Below are 22319 nucleotides of genomic sequence, written 5' to 3'. Positions count from 1 at the left end.
TCACAGAATTGAACAAATGCTTTTCCAGGCCTATGTAGGCTTTTAAAACTTGCAATTCAAGGTTTCTAAGATTGGAGGAGGTCTATAAAGACTTGTAAGTTATATATAAGGTTCCAGTTACTGCTTACAAGAAAATGTTAAATCGATGTTCACTACTTAAATACTAATAAGCATGGCATTTAGGAGGCCCTGTATGGGCTTAATCTGGCTCTTGGAAAAAATCTTGCAGAAAAGCTTGTGATGGGCAGCATGTGTGTTGTTCCTTCAGTGACAGTAGGGCTGGTCAGTGTTGTATGTGCTGCCAGGTGTCATGGATCTGTAGTTACTGAAGCTATAAAGGAGCAAGAACTTGTATTTTCAGTTTTATTCACGCTTTTGCCATGTATAACTTTGAAGGTAAAATGAGAAATCTCTGCCTTCTGCTGGTCCTGCTAAGAGAAGGGACAGATCATGTATGTCTAAAATACAATTAAGTTTCTGCTTTAAGCAAATTTATATTGCTTTTGTGTATCCTCCAATGTGCTTAAGGGTAGTAAAATTTGCGTGACATTTTTTGGCATGACAATTTGGAAGGCCCCATATTCTGACTTAAAAATGGATGATGTGAATATGTACTTCAGTTTGATGTATTTAATAGATATAAACCTCCTCAAGTAGCAAAGCCACCATAGGGGGAAAAAAAAAAGAAGAGGAAAGAAAGAAAGAAAGAAAGAAAGAGGTGTGAGGAATCACTAATCCCTTTTCAGAAATGGTTTTGGTGGATTTGCTAGGATATGCATCTAGAGATATACTTCTAGCTCAGCTCAGATCAAGATAATTTGGAGTGATTTAGAAGACAGTGTGGAAACTTTGTCAGAAATTACTGCAGAAGTACAAAAAAAATGCATAGAATGAAACAATTTGCACAGGTAGCATAGCTTTGATTACTCGGTAAGTTTGAGCTCATTTCAACTATTTCTATGTTAATGTTGTTTGGTGCAAATTGCATTATCTAAAACTGTGGATTGATAAGCAGAGTTTGAAATTCAGCTTTTGGTAGTAATTGCTGTGGGTTGCCTTTGGGAGAGGTGCACAGGACCTTTTTGGGATTTGAAGTTCCTCCATGGCGGTGCACGTCCTGTCAAAATTTCGCCAGATATGGAGAATTATTTTGGAGGGAGTTAGTAAAAGACACTTTGCTCCTTTGGAGATGGAGGCTCTGCTCAGTTGCTGTTGGTAAAGAGTATGCAGCTTGTGGGGAGGAAATCCCAAAGTAGCATCTTGTCTTGATAAGGAGTGATTTTTCTTTGTTTTTAATAATATTTTTTTTGGGAAATACCCAAACTGCAAAGTTGTTACTTGTTAAAAAAAAATATTACTCAAAGGATGCTTTTTCCTCCTTGCATTGTGGTGAAACAGTGTCTTAGTTGCAGAAATCTACTTCTTTTCTGTTTATTGAAGATTGCTGGAAGGTTTGTGAATACATGCAAGCCTTTCCTTTTGTGCCTTTCTGGTTTTATTTGGTTTATGCAGTGATACCTGAATGTAATGAACATCATCTTTCCTGATGCTCAGAAATGGGGAAAACCACTCTTAATTCTGTCTTTGTATTTTGGTAGTTATGGAATCAGACAAAAATATATTAAAAAGAAAACTTTATAATTTAAAATATTGTTTTGATGGTGCTTAATATGACAAAAGCAGAGCAGTTTAGGTCTGAAAACCTCTAAAATCCCCAAAGCACATTAGGGTTTGGAGAAAACCAATGACCCACCTAACCTTCTCCAGTTGAGCTGAAAATGCTCCTCCTGATTTCTGCGAGCTTATCTTTTGTAATTTGGAAGCGATGCTCAGTGTTAGTCTCTAGTTCCATGCTGTCTTTCCTGCTCTGTAGCACATCAGCCACATTCTGTGCTGCTCTGCTTTTCATCAGCCCCTTGTTTATGTGTGAAGGACGTCACTGGCAGCCTTTCACAGTGACTAGTCCTGTTTATCCATGGAGCAGAAACAGGCTGGCAGCGTCATCTTTGGAACTGCCCTGAGTGATGCTTGGCTGGAGTGGCTCCTTTTGGATATGAAGAGCTGAGGTAAATGCTTTTGAAGGATCTCTGTTAAGACAGGAAATAATCACTGGGAATGGTGGGCTCATTGATCCCTCCTGGAGGCCTGCTGCAGTCACAGGATGATGAGATTTCAGGTGAAGTAGACATGCATACTTTGAAAACCCTTCAAGAATGCCTTGTTCCCATCAAGAAGAGTACTTTTGTTTTAAGAATGCTGAATGATTATTGCATTGTACTGTTTGTGGGTTTTCAAAAGTGTGGGATTTCAAGTATGCATTATGAGCCCAAAGCATTTAAACTATTGAAAGAATTGATAACTTCTAAAAAATCATCTTAGAGTCAAGTGCAGCAAGGAAAAGGTTGGAGTTTAATCTTAAACTGTATTTGTAATAGCTGTAAATGTTTTGATGTTTTGATTTGGGGGAGAGCATTGTTCTGTCCTTAAGGTCTTTTCCTTTCCTTTTCTCTCATTAATACTGGTACTTCTGTTTAGGGAACTGAAACACTAAATTAAATGCTCTGTTGACTTCCCTGTGGAGATAACATGCCAGGAAAACAGATGGCTTTTTTTTTTTTTTTGTAATTTTATCATTTGCTTCAGTGAGTATCATCTCTTTAGTTCACTATTATACAGCAGCTCAGATGCAAATGATACAAATACTTAGTATTTCAATGGATGAGTACCAGGAACCATCCCTACCAACGTAAATACATAAAGCAAATTAAGTGAGATCAAAAATATGGGCAAATATCTGGACTCAGTTGTGTGTAGAACTTCAGGGAGCTTCGTGTACCTTGAGTTGTCCTTCAGTATGTAAAAGACAACTTAGAGTTTCATGCAATACTCACATGTGGCTTTGAGGGGGAAATGTAAGGGTAAAAACAGCTGTAAAAGGAGAAGTTGCCTTAATGTACTAGACCCTTGCTTTAAATAGGGATTTTAAATAATTTCTGAGAGATTTCCTTTTTGCTGTGTGTGCATTCACAAACCTAACTATGTAGTTGTTTCTTAACAGCAACTCTTGTGAAAATCGAATGCTGTTTTTATCTACATGATTTTGCTAGCAATTAATACTTTGAAAACATAGTAGAATAGATCTTTACTATTTATCCCTGAGCAATCAGATAATCCAGAGCCAAGTAAAAGCCAAGCCCTTTTCTACTGAGCAATAGCTGCAGCCCAAAAAAGCATAAGTGTTACCAATGAGCAAGAGGAGAATAAAACCAGTGTCTAAATGTGAATCAGTCGCATCCTGCAGATATTAAACGCGATTTCCACACGATAGGGTTTTATATCTGCTTTATCTGCTGCTCCTTTTTTTAGACCCTGGTAATTAGCTGAAAAAGATGGAATGTAGAATGCACAACCATTACACTGGCTATTACTAAGCCTTATTCAGCTGACTGTCATCTTCACATTACTTGACTATCTAACAGTACTGTGTAGTGTTGGCATGGCATTATAAGATGTTTTTTCTTAGTCATCTGACCATTTTGAGTGAACTTTGGTCAGTTGTCTGGAGGGGATATTGTATGATATGCTGTTCACATCAGGCACAAGAAGTATGGATTTGCAAATAAGATGTGTGGGAATGTGTCATGCTGGACTGGGGGGAAGAGAGCCCAGTCCCTCGTGACTCCAGGCAGTTAATGCTATGTTCAGTGAGGTATACAGGCCATCAGTTCTGTGTGTTATCATTTGCCATGGCTGTAAGTAATTTCCTTAATGCCATCTGATAAATGTACATCCTGTATAGAGGTCTTGGGCTGTGTCCTCCAACAAACTAGAAAAAGAGCTGGAGGGCTTGGGTTTTGCCATTCATTTGAATTAAGATTTTTTTTTTTCCCCTCAACTTTTTTTGCGTAAACCCTTGAGTGATCACTGCAGAATGTTTCAAAATCATCATTCTGTTTCAAATGCAAACTTGCCAGTACTGATGAGCATAGCTGATTCATGGATGACAGATGCTTTGATCAGACAGGTCACAGAAGCAGTGCTACAATATTTTCATGTCGTAAAATGCTGTCTGATTTGCTTTTCACAGAAGCGATGGTACAAGGATGTTTTCCTGTTGTAAAATACTCTCTGATTTGCTTTATTCTTAGATTCCAAAGGAAAAGAAACCGCAGCAATGAAAGCTGACCTCCTGAGGGCTCGCAATGTGAAGAGGTATATTAATCAGCTGACAGTGGCAAAGAAGCAGTGTGAGAAGAGAATAAGGCTCCTGGGAGGGCCTGCTTATGATCAGCAGGAAGATGGCATTTCTGATGAAGGCGATGGCCCTCCGAGTCAGAAGGTACAAATGGCATTGTCTGAAGGTCTTTCTAAGCGTGTTACCACTGGATCATGTTACCTCACTGGTGTTAATCCCTCCCTCCTCCCAGGGGTCAAGTACAAATTAATCGCTGCTTGGTTTATTTACCTTGGGAAAAGATTACTGAAGCACCTGAAACAACACATTAATTGCTCAGCTTGGAATATTGTGCAATGTGAAACTTGTCAAAGGGTTGAGTGGCTTGTAAGCACGTGTGATTTTTCAGACATGCCACCTGTAGGGAGTTAATAAGGACATGCAGCTTAGCAGCTTTTGCAAAAGTAGCAACTTGCTTTCAAATAAAAGACTGCCAGCATATGTGCAATATGTCTTTGGCCCTCGTTGTACTTACTTTAGGAAATGTGTGGGTTTTGAAGATACTGAATTATTCAAAAGTAAACACTTATGGAAGGCAATTGACAAAACTCTGAGAAGTTGTTGCAGAAAATCTCTGGCAAAGCTGCTGTGACTAAATGCTGGTTTTCAATACCACTGTAGTCTGGAATTAGAAGTAACTACTGTTGTGTTGGCCAGCATCTACAAAAATAAAATGACTAGTTAGCTTTGCAAATCTTAAAAAATTTAGTGACTTTTTTGTTATCTGCTCTGTTCCCTTTGGGCAAAGCACAGTAGCTGATGTATTCAAATGTGAAAAGATTTTGTTTTTCATGTAGGTAGGAGGTAGCTTATGTCTTCATGTAGGGATCTTTAATTTTTGTTAGAGCCTTAGAATAATTGTAACTTAGTAACATATTAGAAGAAATAGAATAATGGAGAAATAGTTCCTAATTTTTGTATTTTGTTTTTTCTCGAGTAAGGTCTGAAATACAATGATTCCTTACTCCCCACTTGTCCTTAAAGCATGATTTCAGCTGGTGTGTCATAGATTGTGCCAAGACAGTCCTGAGCTCTTTCCTGAAGTTGAATGCAGCAAGTGGTGCCAAGAAGAAAAAGAGAGATGAGAGCATGTGGCAGCACTGCATGAGCCAATGATGCCACTTTTGATACCTGCTGAGATGTTATCAACTTTTCTGGATAGATACATGGGACGTAAGATTGTTCAAGACTGGAGTCCAGTAGTGAAGATGCACTTGATAGGTGCAGGGATTAGTCAGGAATATAATAAAATATAATATTGTAATTAAAATCAAAGGAATTCCTGAAGTTGATGTTGCATGTTTCATGAACCAATGAGGTTTTTTTAGTGGGAGTTGCTGACCTTGGGTTATATCCTGCAAATATACCAATGAGCAGCTCAATATTGAGTTAATGGTACTATTAATAGCAATAATGACATCTTGCACAGGCATTTGTTGTGGTGATGGTGTAAACAGTGAGATCTGAGGCAGTTTTGCTTCTAAGCTTTTGGTGTTTCTGTGATGAAGCTCTAGAACTTCTCTACTGTCATGTCAGTATAGAGAATAGGAAAGCTGCTTCTCCCTTCTCTTGTCCCTGATTCTCCATTGCCAGGAAAGAAGCTGTGGGAGGCTGTTTGGGAGGTGGAGGCCATGCTGTTCCCTTTTGAGCACAGTAAAATGCCCAAGCTGAGGAATCAGTCTTTCTTTACTGTTGCTTCTTATCCTCTTCTAGCACTGTGGTGGCTGCAGTCTGGGTTCTTATTTCAAGGCAGCTGGTGTTATTTTGGAGGTTGGCCCCTCCTATTTGGGCAGTATTGACTGAACACTCAGGCTCTTTTCTAAGCAAAAGGGAAAGGCATTGTTTGGGATTTAGTAGATGAGATACATTGCAGCTCGTGGCCCTTAGACTCATTAGAATATGGTTGTGCCAACTTTTCTGTTAAGGTAGCATCTAAATTGTAGAACTAGCTTTTGCAGAAGAAACTGCATGTTTGCCTTCCTTTCTTGAACTTGCATGAAATAGGTCAGAAATGGACATTTACTGATGGTGTTTTGAATTAATATTTTATATAAGTGTAGTGTAGAAGCTTGAATACATTGTTAACTTTGGGGAATTTTGGGTACTAGTTGAATAAAGAGTTGACTAGTGAATTAAACTTGTATTTTGATTTCACTTATGCATCCTATAGAAAGCTTTTTCCTGACTGCAGTTGTAGGGGAGTAATGGCATTGCTGGTAAAAAGTCTTTAATGCATGTTCTGAGTATGGGCTTATATAGGTGCTGTCAGTGTAGTCTAGTGATTTTTATTCATTTGATTTTGTACATGTTTCACTCACCTAATTTTCCTGAATCCAGGTTCTCTAGGGAAATCCTAAATATGTGAATTGTAATCCAGTGCTCATAAGCAAACAAACCACAGCTACTCTCTGAATCTGAATTCTGTCATTAACTCTGACCCCGATTTAAACTCTTCTCACAGTGTTAGATTTGTTTTCGGAGAAAACACAGTTTGAGTAAATGTAATATATAAAGCATCTCTTTATAGTCAGTGCTGTTTTAGCCCTTTTTCTTAGGAACTGTGCCTGCACAGTACTGCAGTAATTAGTTGAATTATTTGTCTGAATTATTTGTCTGTATAACATCCAGTGAATGTTTTTTTCCTCTGTTGTGCTGAGCACAACCGCCACCCCACCTTGTCTGTGGGATTTGACATATGGAGTCACAGCATCTTAGTGGAGCTGTTTTGTGCATTATGGGTTCTGGGAGGGGGTCTGAGGATCTGACCCTTAACTAGCTGTGAAATAGCAAGGAAACCATCTGAGCGTATTTTGAGGTGGAATGAGCTCATGTTTATAATCCAGCTGATGAGGACTAAGATGAAACTCCTGCAGAAGATCTCGCTTCCACTGCATCTGTGGATAGATGCTGATTTACCTGGTGATTTACCAGATTTTCACAGTGATTTCTAAGCTTCAGATTGTAAGATCATATATGTCAGGATACATCATGGTGCAGAATTTGGGGAATATTGAGAAAACAAGCTTCAATTGTTGTCACCTGATTGCCTGGATGGATTTTTTTAAGGGCAGAAGTGTGTTTGTGAATATGTGAGTCTCAAGGTAGGGACTTTTACATTAGTGTATGTGCAATAAAAGTCAGGTACCTTATGTGGTTAGTGTATGCTTTCTGACACTTAAATAATCATTGCATTTAGTTCACATTGCTGTGACAGAGATAGCCTTCTGATGACTTGCCTCTTTTTAAAACATAACAAGATAAATATAGACTTTAATTTTGGTCAATATATGGACAAAACATTAGTTAAGGGGTTTTTAAAATGCAACTTGGAAAAAGATATTTATCAGTATTGGTTTTTATATTTCACTTATTCCTGGCTTCTACCAATAAAAAAAAGGAGAAAATCCAAAGCAGCACCCAGAAGTTCTGCAGTCTGACTGTATGTTGTTATACCAGCGGAAAATTTCCTTTAGTGACCCAAATGCTGTTCATCCCAACCATCTGCAGTGCTGTTACCAGCTTTATTTGGGCTTTTCATTATAGGTCAATGTGGTTGTAGTGAATGGGAATCTGCTGTGTTGCAAAGAAATATAGTGCAGTGCATCTAATCTGTGCCTAGTGCCTGTGCAGTCCTAAATTACCTAGCTGTTCTATGTTCCTGTCCAGAGAGAGGTTGTGACTGTCTTCAGGGATTTAACAAGACCAAGTCTCTGCTCTGCACAGCCAGGGACAAGTCTCTTCTGTGGGCACATGCTAGGGATACTAGTTAAAGCATCCCACTTAAGAAAAAAAATAAAATAGAAAAACCTAACCCTTTCCAAGTCTTAGGCAGTCTGTGACCAGCTGTGATATATGTTACATTCCTGTTGAAGCAGGGAATTGATGTGGCAACACTAAAGCTTCGGGTTTTTCCAAACCCAGGAGCTGCTATTGAGTTAACAGGATTTGAAGGTTGCTGTGGAGGCTGATAATTCTAAGATTATATCTGCTAACTGGATATTAGATTTGAGGGTGTACAAATGCCCTAATGCCTGTGTATGTGCCAACATAGCTTAGAGTTTTGTGCTCTAATCCATGGTGATACTGAATCGTGAAATGATCTTTTGCTGAGGATTACAAATTACTGCAGAACTTCTTTAAATCATGAAAGGAAGTAAGATCCACAGAATAGTTGGGTGCCAGAAAGGACTGTTGTGGTTTCTCCCCCAGCAGCAGCCAAACCCATGCAGCCACTTGCTCACTCCCCCACCAGCAGGACTGGGGAGAGAATTAGAAGTCTAAAACCTAGAAAACTCATAGGCTGAGATAAAGACAGTTTAATGGGGAAAGCAAAAGCCACACACACAAACAAAGGAAAACAAGGAATGAATTCCCTGCTTCCCATGGGCAGGCAGGTGCTCAGCCATCCCCAGGAGAGCAGGGCCCCATCACATGTAGCACTGACTTGGGAGGACAAAGACATCGTGTCCCCCCCACTTTACACCCTGAGCATGGTGTCACATGGCCTGGAACATCCCTTTGGTCAGCTGGGGTCACCTGTCCTGGCTGTGTCTGCTCCCAGTCTCCCACAGACCCCCCAGTCTGCTCTCCAGTGTGGCAGTACCAAAAGCACAAAAGGCCTTGGCTCTATGGAAGCCCTGCTCAGCGATACCAAAAGCATCTCTATGTTATCAGCCTTGTGTTTAGCACAAATCTAAAACAGCCCCTGCCAGTCTCTTAAGAATGTTAACCTTACCCAGCCAAAACTAGCACTCATATTTTATGATCTCTCAGTTGTGATTTTTTTGTCTTCCTGTTCAAAACACTATGCATGTACATATGGATATGCATATATCTGCCACTACAGGGGCAGCTTATAAAAAAATCATTTTATGATTTTTCACCTCAAAACTGAAACCCTCTTGTGTCTGCCATTGTTCGCATTGCAGCTGTTACATACTGCTTTTAGTAAAGTACTGGTAACATGTTTAATAATTCCAGGATACTCCAGACTTAAATAAAAATCAAGAAAACATTTGAGAGGTCTAATTTCTGCAAGAGAATAAGCTTTTCCTGCCCAATAATTTATTTGTTTTAGTTTGCAAGGTTACATGTTAGGAGATTTGTGTCACACTGTTGCTAGGCACCACTGCTTTGAGTACCGTGGGGCACTGGTGCAATGGGTCCTTTGTTAGGTGGGAGAGGTGGTTGCACTTGCCTTGCTCCCTGCAGCAGCACTTAGCCCCAGTTCCTTCTGAGAGGGGTTTGTTTGTTAGTTACCCTCCTTGCTGGCAGCCAGGGTGGGTATAGCTTGGATAAAGGAGGCAGAGAGACCAAAGAAGTGACAGCAAATGCCCCATGTTGTGATTTATTAACTCTGCTGTTCACAGAGCTGACAGTCCCTGAGATGGGGAAAACATCTGTTTGAGGGGCTGTCAGACCCTCTTACACTTGTATTTTAAATCATTGTCCTTGGTAAAATGATTGAATAGAAAATATAATGATGCACAGTAATAAGGCTAAATCACAGACTGGCCTTTAAATTGCCACGTCTGTGTTGTTTTTTTTGACAGCCTGATCACCATTTTTGTATCAAGCTTAGCTTGAACAAGGTGCTCTCTGCTTTTCAGTGAGGTTCAGAGAGTGAGCTTTTAAAGGCAGATATTCATATATTTAAATAGTTTTAAAGCTAAGAGCAAAGTCATCTTCAGATGACTTTGAAGATTTTGGTATGGTAAAGGATAAAGAGGAGAATAGCACATGTTTGTCACAGAGGAAATTTAAACATGTAATGAGCATTTAATAGAAGACAAATATAATTTACTTAAACACTGCCCAAGATTTGGGGGAGCTGTTTCAGACCAAACATAGGTGACTGCAGTTGTTAAAGAACCACGTTAGCTTGGTCTGTTAAGGCACTGATTTTGGGCCAATAATTGTGTATGTGCCCATGTAGGTGGTTTCCTCATGTGTAGCTTGAGACAAGGAAACTGTTTTTCCTACACATAACTTGGTTGCAGAGTTTTGCAGGTGCTAGATTTAGGAAAATGAGCAGTCTTCCCAGAGAGGGAGGCATGCTGATGCTGACTAGAATTGTATTATTGTTAGGTATCAGAAAACCCATATTAGAGAAATGATTAATGCCTCAATCTCAGAGCTCACGTCTTGCTCCAAACCAAATAAACTTTGCTATAAAATGCAAAGTCATAGGAAGACTCATTAGCCCCAGTGCTTGAGGACCTTCTTTCTTTTCAAAGAAAAAGGTGTGAGTTGGTTGGTGCCTGTGAGAAACAAAGAAATTCAGACTACTCTGGGTAGTGTGTTTGGGTTCCTGGTGATAAAAGTAATGGCACTAAATAAGTGACATGAAAACTGGTTCAGCTGTAAGACTGGGGGTTGGAGGGAAAAGGTTGCTTGGTTTTGATGAGGAAACATCAAAAAATGGTCCTATCTTTGGAAAATAGGGAAAACTTGGTCCTATGTTTCAGAGAAGGACAAGGTTATTCATTTTGTTCAGTATGGGTTATTCATTTTGTTCAATATGGGAAGTTTTGATCATTTTGTCAGAGAAGTGTTTTGTTTTCAGGTGTTTGTCTCAAAGAAAAGAGTAGAGGACAAGGAAGTGATAATGGCTTTTTAATGCAACTTCTTAATGGCTGCAGCATCTGCATGGGTACAGGAAGCCTGTGTTTCATTTCCTTTACTGCCTCATGTCCACCCTCCTCACTCAGGAAGAGTCCTGGGCATTATATCCCAGAACATAGTCATCCCTGACTGTGTTTCTGATAGATGTTTTTCAATAACAGTGGGAACTTGGGCATCAAATGCCCTGGCAGACAAGGTATTACATCTTTCTCTGTCTCTCTGGGAATAATTGAGATACATCTCAAAGCTCTGTGGGCTGTGGTATGGAAACTGCTGGTGTTTGAAACGAGTAAAGAACAGGTCATTTAGCTTTCAGCTTGGCTCCTCTGCTTTGCAGGAACATTGGAAGTTAAATTTTTGACAACAGCATTTCATGAGTGACTTGAAATGCTATCTTAGTCCTTTGAAACGTATCCTGATCAGAAAGATGTGGAGGTATTTACTAGCTGATAGAAGCATAGATTAATTTGTCTTCTAAGTACTTAAAGCTTTCTTTTTTTTAATGAAGCAAAACTATTCCTGTAGGAGGTCTGTGTAGTTGAATCTAGGACACATTGGTGGGATGCATGGTGAAAAGATTTTCCCTATAAGGAAAGGAGTTAGAATTAGGCATTTTTCCAGTTTTTATTCTTAGTTTTCCCTTCTTCAGATTCTTCAGTTTGAAGAAATTTTGGCCAACCCTTCATACCGAGAGCACTTCCGGATCTACATGGAGAGGATGGACAAGATGGCTTTGATTGGCTTCTGGGAGTCCGTGGAGAATCTGAAGAATGCTAACAAGGTGGAAGAAGTTGCAAGCCTATATGGCTTTGTACATTGATGGCACTGCTTGTTGTGGTCTTGGTGTTAGGAAATGTCTTTTAAGTTTTTGAGATATCGATAGCATAGGATGGGTTCTAAGCAATTTGGGTTTTTTTTAACTGCTTCATGTCAATATTTGAGGTTAATATTGCAATTAAAATTTGTGGGCTGTTGTGATGATGATTTATTGTTGGTTGGTGTAACAACATCTGTTAAAAGGAATACTTGATATGCAAAAGTAGTAGAATTATTTCCCCCTCCAGCAGAGAAAAAACATGCTGTAAAACATGCAGGCTTTAGTTGTATTAGTTCACATGAAACCTAGAAGCACATTCCAATTGGATAGTCTGTACATAAGTGTCTCATCTTACCAATTGCAGGCAGCCCATTCAGTTCAAAATAATGAAATTGTGTGTGTATATGTTCTTAAAATCTTTTTGGAAGAGAGGTGTTGCTTTAAAAGACCTTTCCCTAATCTGTAGCAGCTAAATTTCTCCAGGAATGCCACACAAGTGATAGGGAGAAGAAACAGTACTAGATTGTAATTTTGGCTAAAATAAAGTAGGAATTAGAACCCCAAAACAAGGATAGGGAATATCACTTGCAGTTTCAACAAGCAATGGTGCAGAGGAAGAATTTGTAGAGAACAAATTTGCTGTTTGTGACCAGCGTGGTGGATTTCTGGGGGAAACAATTAAACCTTCAACATTGACATTAGCATGAAATACAGATTTGATTATTGATTATCAGTTAACATTTGTTCACAGTTATTTTATTGCTCTTATTCCAGTCAGTTGGAAAACATAAAGCATCCTGTAAACAGACACAAATTGTAGAGTATGAGTAGTGAACCATTAATGCAGTCTGAAAAAATGACTACCAGCCAACTCAAGCTAGAGAGTGTTGATAAAAATGGTTTGTCAGGCACTGTGAAGAGAGTTCTGTAAATCAGTTTTGATTTGCAGTCTGCTTGTGATTGGAAAAGTGCTAGAAATCATTTTATGACCTCTCAGTTGTGACTTTTTTCTTCCTGTTCAAAACAATATGTATGTACATATGGATATGGATCTATCTGCCACTACAGGGGCAGCTTACAAAAAGGTAGTGTCCTGCAGCCATGTGGCTGTGTGATTGTCAGATGAGGCAGGTAAGAACATTCTGCCATTCTGAGGGAGTGGATAAACCCTTTTAAATTCTGTCCAGTTCAGGGAGATGGTAATTTAGGGAGCTGATCATGGGCTCTGCTGCATTACTTTCTCTCTTTCCTGTTCATTAATGCAAAGTTCAACCCGGTGCACTTTACTGTGCTCAGTAAAAATACCCAGTCTCCTGTACTGGTAAATGTTTCTTCAATTGTGCTTTTTTTTTTTTCCCTCTTCTTGCATGGTTTTTTTTTCCCTTTTCCCCTGCAAATTAATTATAATCATGCATAAAGTGAATTGATTCTATTCAGCAGAAGACAGGAGAGCTGATCCAGCTGAGCTTTCCCATCTGAATTTAAAATGGTGACCACAGTGTTGCTCTAGAACTTTTCTTCCTTTTAATGCCAGCTTTTGGAACGTGGATTTAAAAGAGTGGGTGCAGAAGCTCTGGCAATTGTAGGGCACAGCTGTTTCTTCACTTACCAAACATCCATACTTAACTTGTAAAATGGATTGCTTAGCAGAGGTGCACAGGCAGGCAGCATGCTTGGTCTCAATAAGAGGTTTGCAGATGTCTTCTCATACATTTGGATAGGAAATTAGCTTGATTATGCTTCAAATTGTGCACCTGGGTCCTGAGTCATCTTGGTATTTTCAATATCTTTTCATTATTCTTTTCTCCCTCCCTCTTCCTTACTTCCTAGGCTGAAATACCTCAACTGGTGAGTGAAATTTACCAGAATTTTTTTGTTGAAAGCAGAGAAATACCTGTGGAAAAATCCCTTTATAAGGAAATACAGCAAAGTCTTGTGGGAAATAAAGGCATTGAAGTATTCTACAGAATTCAGGCAGACGTTTATGAAACTCTAAAGGACAGATACTACCCCTCATTCATTGTCAGTGATTTATATGAGAGATCAGTCAAGCAGGAGGAAGAAAGAAGTTCTGCTCAGCTAACTCCTGAGGACAAAGATGAAGTGGTGAGTCACACAGACAATTTCTTTCACTGTTATTTAAAGTGATCTGAGAGACTGTCCTGAGAAAAGAATGCAGTAGCATCTTCTATCCTTCAGCTTTGGACTAATCTTCTTTATTTTACTCATTTATTTATAAATATCATGACTCTTGTAGTTTCATCTGGTAAAACTTTTTGTTTACATGCTCTTTCAAATAAAATGGTACAAAATGACAGACTACTTAAATTTTAATTTAGTTGGAGTAGATAGTTCAGATTCCTAAGCCTTCTGTATTTCATATCTTTCATTATGCTCCTTAGAAACAGAGAATGCAAAACATACTTTGTATAAGCTCAGCTGCTCTGCTTTTGAGTGAAAAAATTCTCACTGAAACATCAGTAGGTTTCTGCCCAGACACTGTCCTTGTCTCCCATGCATTTCCTAGGTACTAAATAGGTATTAAAATTCCACAAAAGAGAAGAAAAAGTAATGTAAAATATAATCTTAATGGTTTTTATTGATTAATTGGATAAATTATTAGACCACGTTGGAAGATAAATCTGGCACAAGAACTCTAAAACAGACCATTCAAAATGTCATAAGCAATAAGCCAGTGGCAACTCTTCTTGGGGCAGGTTTTTTTCCTTGGGCTGTCCAAATCTGTCATGTCAGGGGAACTTGTGTGTTGTGTTTATCTAAGAACATTTTGACAAGAGCAAGTCTCAGACTATTGAGTGCCTCTTTCAGTCAGGCTGCTGCTTCAGATCAGCATGGATGTCTTCATTTACAGGTGAGCTTGCTCAGAACTCAATTAAATGTAACAGTTTGTCTAAAACCAGGTCTAAATGAACAAATAAGCAGAATCCAGAAGTGCTGATGTACATTCTGCAATCTAGAAACAATTTTTCCAGAACCTAAGGCTTTTGTATTTAATCCTTAAAAGACTTTAATTTCTGTCAGTGAGGTGTTCTAGTCTTTGTAGTTTGTGTATCAGCAAATCTGCAGAGATGAATAGCTGCAAGTAAATTACTTGCAATATGTGCTTTTAGAGCTCGATGAAGCTTTTCAATGTTTGTTTTCCCCTGTATTCTTTTCCTTGATAAAATATTCAAGGTGTGATTTTTAGTTTTCTCACTGCTACCTCACTCTGTGTTGAGGGTGGTAGGTGCTTCAAAGGCTTTGTGTTCTTGTGCTTGCAGTCATTGAGGCTTTGCACAATGGCTCTGAACAGTTCTGTCCAGAACTTCCTGAAGCATTAAATGCTATGCTTTCGAATTTCTTCATATGATTTATTCAAAATCTAACACAGATAATGATTTCTCTGAGGAAACTGACACAATACTGACACAATACTTTAGGCCTAGCTGCACTGTGTCTGATAACATCTACTGCAGCTGCCAAAAAGTTAGATTTTTGACATCAGCATCATCTGTCCTTCCTTTGTGTCCTTGGATATGTATGGACCAGATATGAAGTCTGTGTATGCCGTGAAGCCTTAAAGACCAATGTATTGCCAAGTCTGCTTATAACATGTTCATATTATAACATATTTAAGCCAGTTTAAAAAAAATTAACAACTATTAAATATAAAGTTCTATAAACTGCTTGAGCATCTGTTGAATAGAGCAGTTCTTATGGTGCTATGCCATGCTTCAGGGTTTTTGAGGTGAAAACAAATTATAAGAGTCTTTCTGAAACTTCCCATGTTCTTTCAAATTTTGGTGAAAATGCAGTACTGGCTAATAAGCTTGTGGGTTTTTTCCTCCCCATATATTGGAAATGACAGCTGAGAAATTGGATGTTTCTCAAGGGATACATATTGTTAGGAAGTAGTAGTTGGGTTAGTTGTGTAGTTTGGGTTTTGGGTCTGTGTCCTCACTTCCTGGGGCACTGTGGGCATCACCTGTGTTCATTTTCTATAAATTTCACTGCTATAGCTGAATATATAAAAGCCATCTCATGCACTCAAGGAGATGAGGACAAAAGGATGAGCCCTGATTAAATGTGAGAAAAATCAAGTCACAAGATAGGAATCTGGGAAGGGCCAGGCTGCTGGTTCTGCTGCAGGTAGAACAAGCTCTTTCTTCTTCCCAGTCTGGTACCACTTTCTGTTTCTGGGACAAACCTCCACAAACCTCCAAGTATTTCTACTTGGACAAATGTCACAGGTAGAAATACAGAAGCAGGCAGTGCTGGCATCCAGCACTTTGAGGAGAGGATCTGGTGATTGCATTGGTGCTGCATGTGTCAGATCACTAAAATAAGACTGACATCTGTGTTCTACGTCACTCACAGAAATGGAAGCCGTTATCAGCTTACCAGTGAGGGGAAGACAGCACAATCCATTATGATCTCAGCTTTGAGTGAACTGGTTAGCTGTTAAATTTGATAGTTTGAATACAGGTTATTTGATCTTGTGATTCTGGCCTTTTTTTGGTGATAAATGTAGTGATTCAGCAGTGTTCTTTGCTTTAAGTGTCTGAAAAGTTAATGACAGAAAAATCATGTAGCCTACCTCTGGGAGCACAGCCTCACTGATTTATAATTAATTACAATTCTTTGATTGCTAGCATTGAACTTCATATAAAAAGTCTTCTAATTCTTCTGCGTTGAAAATAGCATTCTTGATTCTTTCTTTACCTATGTGCTTCCCAACAAGTGTAAGGTTTGGGGTTTTTATGGTTCTTTACATTAGCATTTTAAATAACACCCAATATTGTTAATTATTATTATTTGTGTTATTGTAGTGTCAGAAGACAACATTCTGAGCTGAGGCCTGTGCTCATGCTTGGAGCAAGTTTCTGACCCTAACAGTTTATAGTCCATGCGAAATAGAAGAAAGGACACGGCATGGAGCTAATGGGGTTTTACTCAGCCACATAGCAGGCAAATGCAGAGCTAGAAAAGGGCATGATTTCTCAATGTAGAACTCCTGACTTCTGCATTATGTTTGAGGATCATGCTAAGGAGATTAGTTATTGTTGCTACTGTTATCTCTTCTCAGACTTTATTAAATAAGATATAAGATACAATTTACAACAGGGTTGTCTCCTCTAAAACTCACAGAATTTACAAGAGTATAAGAGTTCCTTTTGTTACCTTTTTCTTTATAAGGATACAGTTTACTTAGTTGGAATATCATTAAATAACATAGAACCCCTCTTCATGAGAATAAACTCAGCTTCCCACAGATAAATTTAGATATACTCAGTCACAAACAGACCTCGAAGATCTTTGAACATGGCAGCAGTAAAAGCTGAGTGCTATTTGCTAGATCTCAAGGTCTCAATGTCTATTTGGGGAAGTACAGTAAGAAGGGGGAGGTTGAGCTATATGTCAGAAGATGTTAAGGAAAATGTCACTGAAAGGTGTGAAGTTTTCTATTTTTTTGCAGCCTGTAGTACACAAGATGGAAAAAGCTATTGGTTTGTCTGAATGAATATATGAAAATGATTTATCAATTTAGGGTAAGGCATATGTGCTTTTAACACATTTTTATTAACACTTCTAAAAACAGCAGTAAAATCTGTGTAGAAAGCTAAAGGACTTGGTTTAGATTGTTCTGCAGGATGACAAATCTGTTTTGTGAAGATTTGTGGGAGGCAGGACTGTTTGTTAGATATATGGAATTTTTTTGGTTTTATTCCCTGCTGCCCCATCCTCATTATCTTTCAGCTCAGTGCTAAGTATTTACTTTTCTATCTGGCTCTGAATATTCATCATGACTACTAAGCTGTTTTTGCTTTTAAAACAAACTTTAACTCTACCTCTCATTAACACTAAAGCCTTAGCTTGAAGGTCATTTTTACACTGTTGCTGTGAACTGATTAGGAACTGTAGTAGAAATGGCAATGAGGCTTTGTCTGTTGGGGTTTTTGGGTTTGGTTTGTTTTTTTACAACAGACTGACATTTCACGTTGGATCACGTTGGAATATCTGTTTCACCTACATTTTCATCTATATCAAGAAGCAAACATTAGCCCACCTCCTGCCCCATCCCTGGCAGTGTTCAAGGCCAGGCTGGATGGGGCTCTGGCCAATCTGGTCTAGTGGAAAGTGTCTATGACAATGGCAGTGAGATCAGAACTGTGTAATCTTTTGAGGTCCCTTCCAGCCAAAGCCATTCTGTCATTCTATGAATAACTGTCTCTTTTCTCATATTAATGTAGCAATTACCCCCACTCTCTATTCCTAGAGCCAAGGTTGTGAAGAAGCTACTGAAGAATGCAGCACAAGAATTAATGAACAGGCCAGTTATGCTGTAAATAAACTTCGCCAGCTAAATGACAAGCTTGAATATAAGAAACAGGCTCTAAATTCCATTTGCAATTCACCAAAACCCGACAAAAAGGTACGCACCTTTAGTGCCTTCAGTTCTTTTCTTTGATTTTATTTTCTTTGTTTTTTTATTTTTGGGTAAGTGTATGTTTGTGCAATATCCAGTTGTCACGTTTTGGATGGGTCAGATGCTTATTTCAGTCAACTTATTTCAGTACCTCTGGCTGCGCCACCCGAGGGATGCGGGGCTCGGCTCCCGAGCCCTCTGCTGTCGTCCGGGACACAGCACAGCGCCCTCGTCTGCAGCGCCAGCTCGGATGGACTTCCTTCAGCGAAGGGATGACAAACCCCAAACCTTTGGGAGTGACTGATTCCTTTACTAGGAGCTAGGAGAAAGCCTGCTGTCATCAAAGGGAAAATTCGGAGCGATATGAAATTTTAATCTCTGGACTAGGGCAAATAAAAGATATCCTTTTCTCTTTGTAAGCAATCTGAGAATATACTCAGGAGAAGCAAGGGGTTTTGCACATGGCTTGGGCCAACTTACTTGTGTTGATTTTACAGGCCTGTTCAGATGCAGTTGGGCCTGTCTTGTCAGCTGTAATGGGATTTGGTTGCAGATGGTAGATGGTGGGTAAGATGAACAAGTAGCCAAGGTGTTTTCCTAAAAATCCTGCTGCTCGTGGTATTAGTTATTGCTCTGAATCTGGCTGGCTTCTTTCATACATTTTTCCTTCATTCAGGGTGGGTGCTAAGATGCTTGTCTGAATAGGAGTTGAGAGCCCACTCATTCTGTGCTGCCCCAGCTCTGAGCATAGCCACCTCCAGGAGGAAGGTGTGGACACTAGAGTTTGAGGGCACCCTGGCTAGCTTCATTCCCTCTGTCCCTTCCACATCTTCCCTCTGCCAGAGGCTACTGCAGACACCTGAAAATGTTTGCAGCTGTTCTGGGGTGTCACCCTTCCAACCCAAGCCCTTCTATGATTCTCTATGACTAAACCTTTATATATTCTTCCATTCACATGAATGTTCTATGTTGCTTTTGCATTCTTGAAACCATAACAGCTATGTTCTTTCTGTACTTAGGCTTTTGGGGAGGCAGGGATTGTGTTTCTACTGAAGTAGTGGGTTTTTCCCTGTATGTTTTGTTTCTAAAATATTCTTGGTCTTGGAAAATAGCTACATCTCTGAAACAGAATAGCAAAATGGATCCAGTATTATTGTCAAGTCTTGGTATTCAGTTTGTAAATGTAACAGCTGTTTACTTATGATAAAATCTTACCAGTTGTTCTGTATTTATTGAATGTTCTGGATGCTGCTGGAGTCAGTGTAAGGTGATTGTAGAGAAGCTTCAGCATTGATAGCAAATAAAATATGAAATTATTCTGAAGGTGAGGTATTTGCTAGAAAATTGTTATATAGCTGTCACATAGACATTTTACATCTGACATGAGATAAAAATTCTGAACAAGATAGAATTCCTATAGCTCTGTAGAATGCATCACTTGTGGTGTAAGTGATAGAACTGATACATTTGGCTAAGTGGTATATCATATTTAAAAATGGAAAAGTGCAATCTGCTTTTGCTGTGTTTCTAATGTCACATCTTATGTGTACTTCCACCTTCTCTTGTCATACTGTCTCCTGTCAGGATGTTTGGCTACTTTTTGTGCTTTCCACAATAACAAATCCTTGCCTTCTCAGAACTAGAATGAAATAAGTGATAACTTTGAGTGATTTCTAACATAGCTAAATTTCTAGAATGAAATCTATTCCCAGGTTCTTCAATCACATGATGTGTACCTGAAAATTATAGAGATGTCTTCAGTAAGATATATTTCATTAATGGCAATTTCAAATTCTTATAAAACATACTGTGTGCAATATATAATCCTATCTCAAGTGTCTTTCATGCTGGTAGTGTGATAGTAGTTGTATTTCTAACTTGTTTTTTATTTTAGTGTGAGGATTGACCTTTAAGGTTGCTGTGTGCTCTAGAAGTTTGAGGCATCGTCAATGCCCTCGCTTCTGGTTTTTTTTTTAAATTTTTGATCCACAGGAATTGTTCTCCCTCTGCTTTTGTACCTTTTCTTCTTTCAGAAGAGTGTCCCTAAAGACATAAAGCTTGTGTTCTGCACAAGCTTTTTCCTACCAGTTGTGATGAATAAACTTTTCTCTGCAGATTGTTTCTAAGCTGAAGGATGAAATTACTCTGATGGAGAGAGAGCACAGTGACCTTCAGCTGCACATTGCAAGAACAGACTGGTGGTGTGAGAATCTTGGCATGTGGAAAGCCTTCATAGTCTCAGGAGAGGTAGGGGATTTTTTTCTGCCTTTCGAACTTCTGGGTCTATTCAAATTTGCATGAAAAGCAGAAGAAAAATGTGTAGATACTTTCCTTATACCTGTTTATACTTAAAATTCACTTGTGGGGGAAAGAACCCTAAACTCTTCTGAACTCCTCTTCTGGTTCCTCAGTGGCTACTATGATGCATACACAGAGTTTCTATTCCTCAGACGCTGATGTAATGGAGTTATAAAAGTTACCTGCATGTACATAAACAAGTTTTGGCACTGGGTAAAGCAATTTGCTATCTTAGGGGCACTGTTTGTCACGAGAACTGTGTCTTCCTATATTACCATGCTATTGCACTTGGGTGCAGTTGTGTCTCTGCTGTCTCAAAGATGCAGTGCTTATACATTTTGGGTTTTATATTATTGTATTTAATGGCTGTGCAGTTTCAAGGGGCTTGAATGCCTGGAAAAACGTGCTTTCTATCTGTAAGTTGAAGAAGTTGCTACTTTTTTCTGGTCTTGTTTTGCTGTTCCATTTGGGCATAGGCAGACAATTATAGAAAGCATGCAAAAAATCTGATGAAAACAGAAAGTATGACCATCTTCTGGCTCTCTAGTAACACTTATCTTGGAAGGATCTCAGTGAATTATGTAGTAAGTGTAGGCTGACATATATAAGTAATCTTCTTGACAGTATCACTATGAAGATCTAAAGATTAATAAGGTCTCTACTGCCTTGCCTTTGTGTGCCACTAAGAAAATGTTCCTGAAAAGAATACAAATAGTTTTCTTGAAGTAACTCTTCATTGGAGGAAAAAAGTATGTGCTGTGGAATTTATTTGGTTATGTCTTAAGCTCTTGCAAGTCAGTGATAGGTCTGTCAACTGTTAAAGTAATTGTAAAAGAAAGAAATCCAACAGGTCAAAAAATGTAAGGTGCCAGTTTTAAAACTGAATTCTCCATGTGGAAACATCTGGATTGGTTTTTGTTTTAATGCTGTTTGCAGGTGACACTATTGAGAACTGAGAAGTTCTTAAGCTGTCTTCTTAAGAGTTATTTGTAGCTTTTGAAGCCTGGTCTTAAAATCTGTTAAACTCTTGGTGCAGAATGGCAGCTCTCTGCACAACTGTAACCATATACAGCTGTGCAGTGTCTCTCATTACCAGAGGAGAAGGTGGTTTTGCTAAATTAGAGAGACGTTGGAAGAGGCTTTTAATTGCTTGCTGCCTTAGCTATGATTTATAAGTAGTACTGGATTAGGTAATTAAATATAGCCTTGCATAAATTGTGCTGTTTGCAGCTCCATGCTTCAAAGGGTAGGCTGGAGAAAACATGGGTGTTGTAGTTATCGATGATAATTAATTGCTTGGGAATATTCTAGCTGCAGCTGATGATTTCAGGGGGCATGAGTAGATGACCTAGTCTTTCTAACTGCAAAATACATTGTTGCCAATCCCAGAATATAGCTCTATGATTTTAGAGAGAGAAAATCTTGGCCCTGTTGTTTAGCAGAAAAGTTTAGTAAAAGTAATTTTTGCTATAGATCTTGAGCTGAAGGTGTAATAGCCAGTCATTGAGCTTTTAAATTGATCTACTAAATCAGTTAACAGAGAATGCACTAAAGAAAACAATTGCTTAAGTCTTAGAAAAAAACATGTCCAAACTTGTTGTACTCTCTTAGCTTGAATATTTCAGTCGTTGAAGTTTTGAGTAATTTAAATATACTAATTCTATGTGTGTGAACTATATATTAAAAAAAAAAATCAGTGTAAATAATCTCTAGGTGTCTTTTGGTAGCTCATATTTTTGATAAAACTCACTTTGGAGACTCAGTGTTTTGGCTGACTGATAGGGGTTGAAAAATACAGTAGGAACATACAGGATGAGGGGGTCTATGATAACTTGTGTAATTCTAAGTGTCTCTTCCCCATTACAGGTATGCAACTTAGAGCTAAATAATCTAACTTGATCTGCTTGCTTTAATTGTTT

The 22319-nt window shown here is 38.8% G+C and overlaps 1 protein-coding gene across 2 annotated transcripts in view; it reads left to right on the top strand.

Moving 5' to 3' along the window:
- Positions 1-22319, top strand: part of SNX25 (sorting nexin 25) — an 81644-nt gene that overhangs the window by 44981 nt on the left and 14344 nt on the right. For both annotated transcript variants that reach the window (XM_084203838.1, XM_084203839.1), the window contains exons 7-11: positions 4149-4339; positions 11508-11639; positions 13506-13781; positions 17953-18108; positions 20218-20349. In XM_084203838.1, coding sequence (XP_084059964.1) covers positions 4149-4339; positions 11508-11639; positions 13506-13781; positions 17953-18108; positions 20218-20349 — 887 coding nt within the window. The remainder of the gene's footprint in view (positions 1-4148; positions 4340-11507; positions 11640-13505; positions 13782-17952; positions 18109-20217; positions 20350-22319) is intronic.

Source organism: Fringilla coelebs, assembly GCF_963513975.1.
Source record: "Fringilla coelebs genome assembly, chromosome: 4".
Classification (NCBI taxonomy): Eukaryota; Metazoa; Chordata; class Aves; order Passeriformes; family Fringillidae; genus Fringilla; species Fringilla coelebs.
The sequence above is the reverse complement of the archived record's forward strand: the minus strand, read 5'-3'. Positions and strand labels throughout refer to the sequence as shown.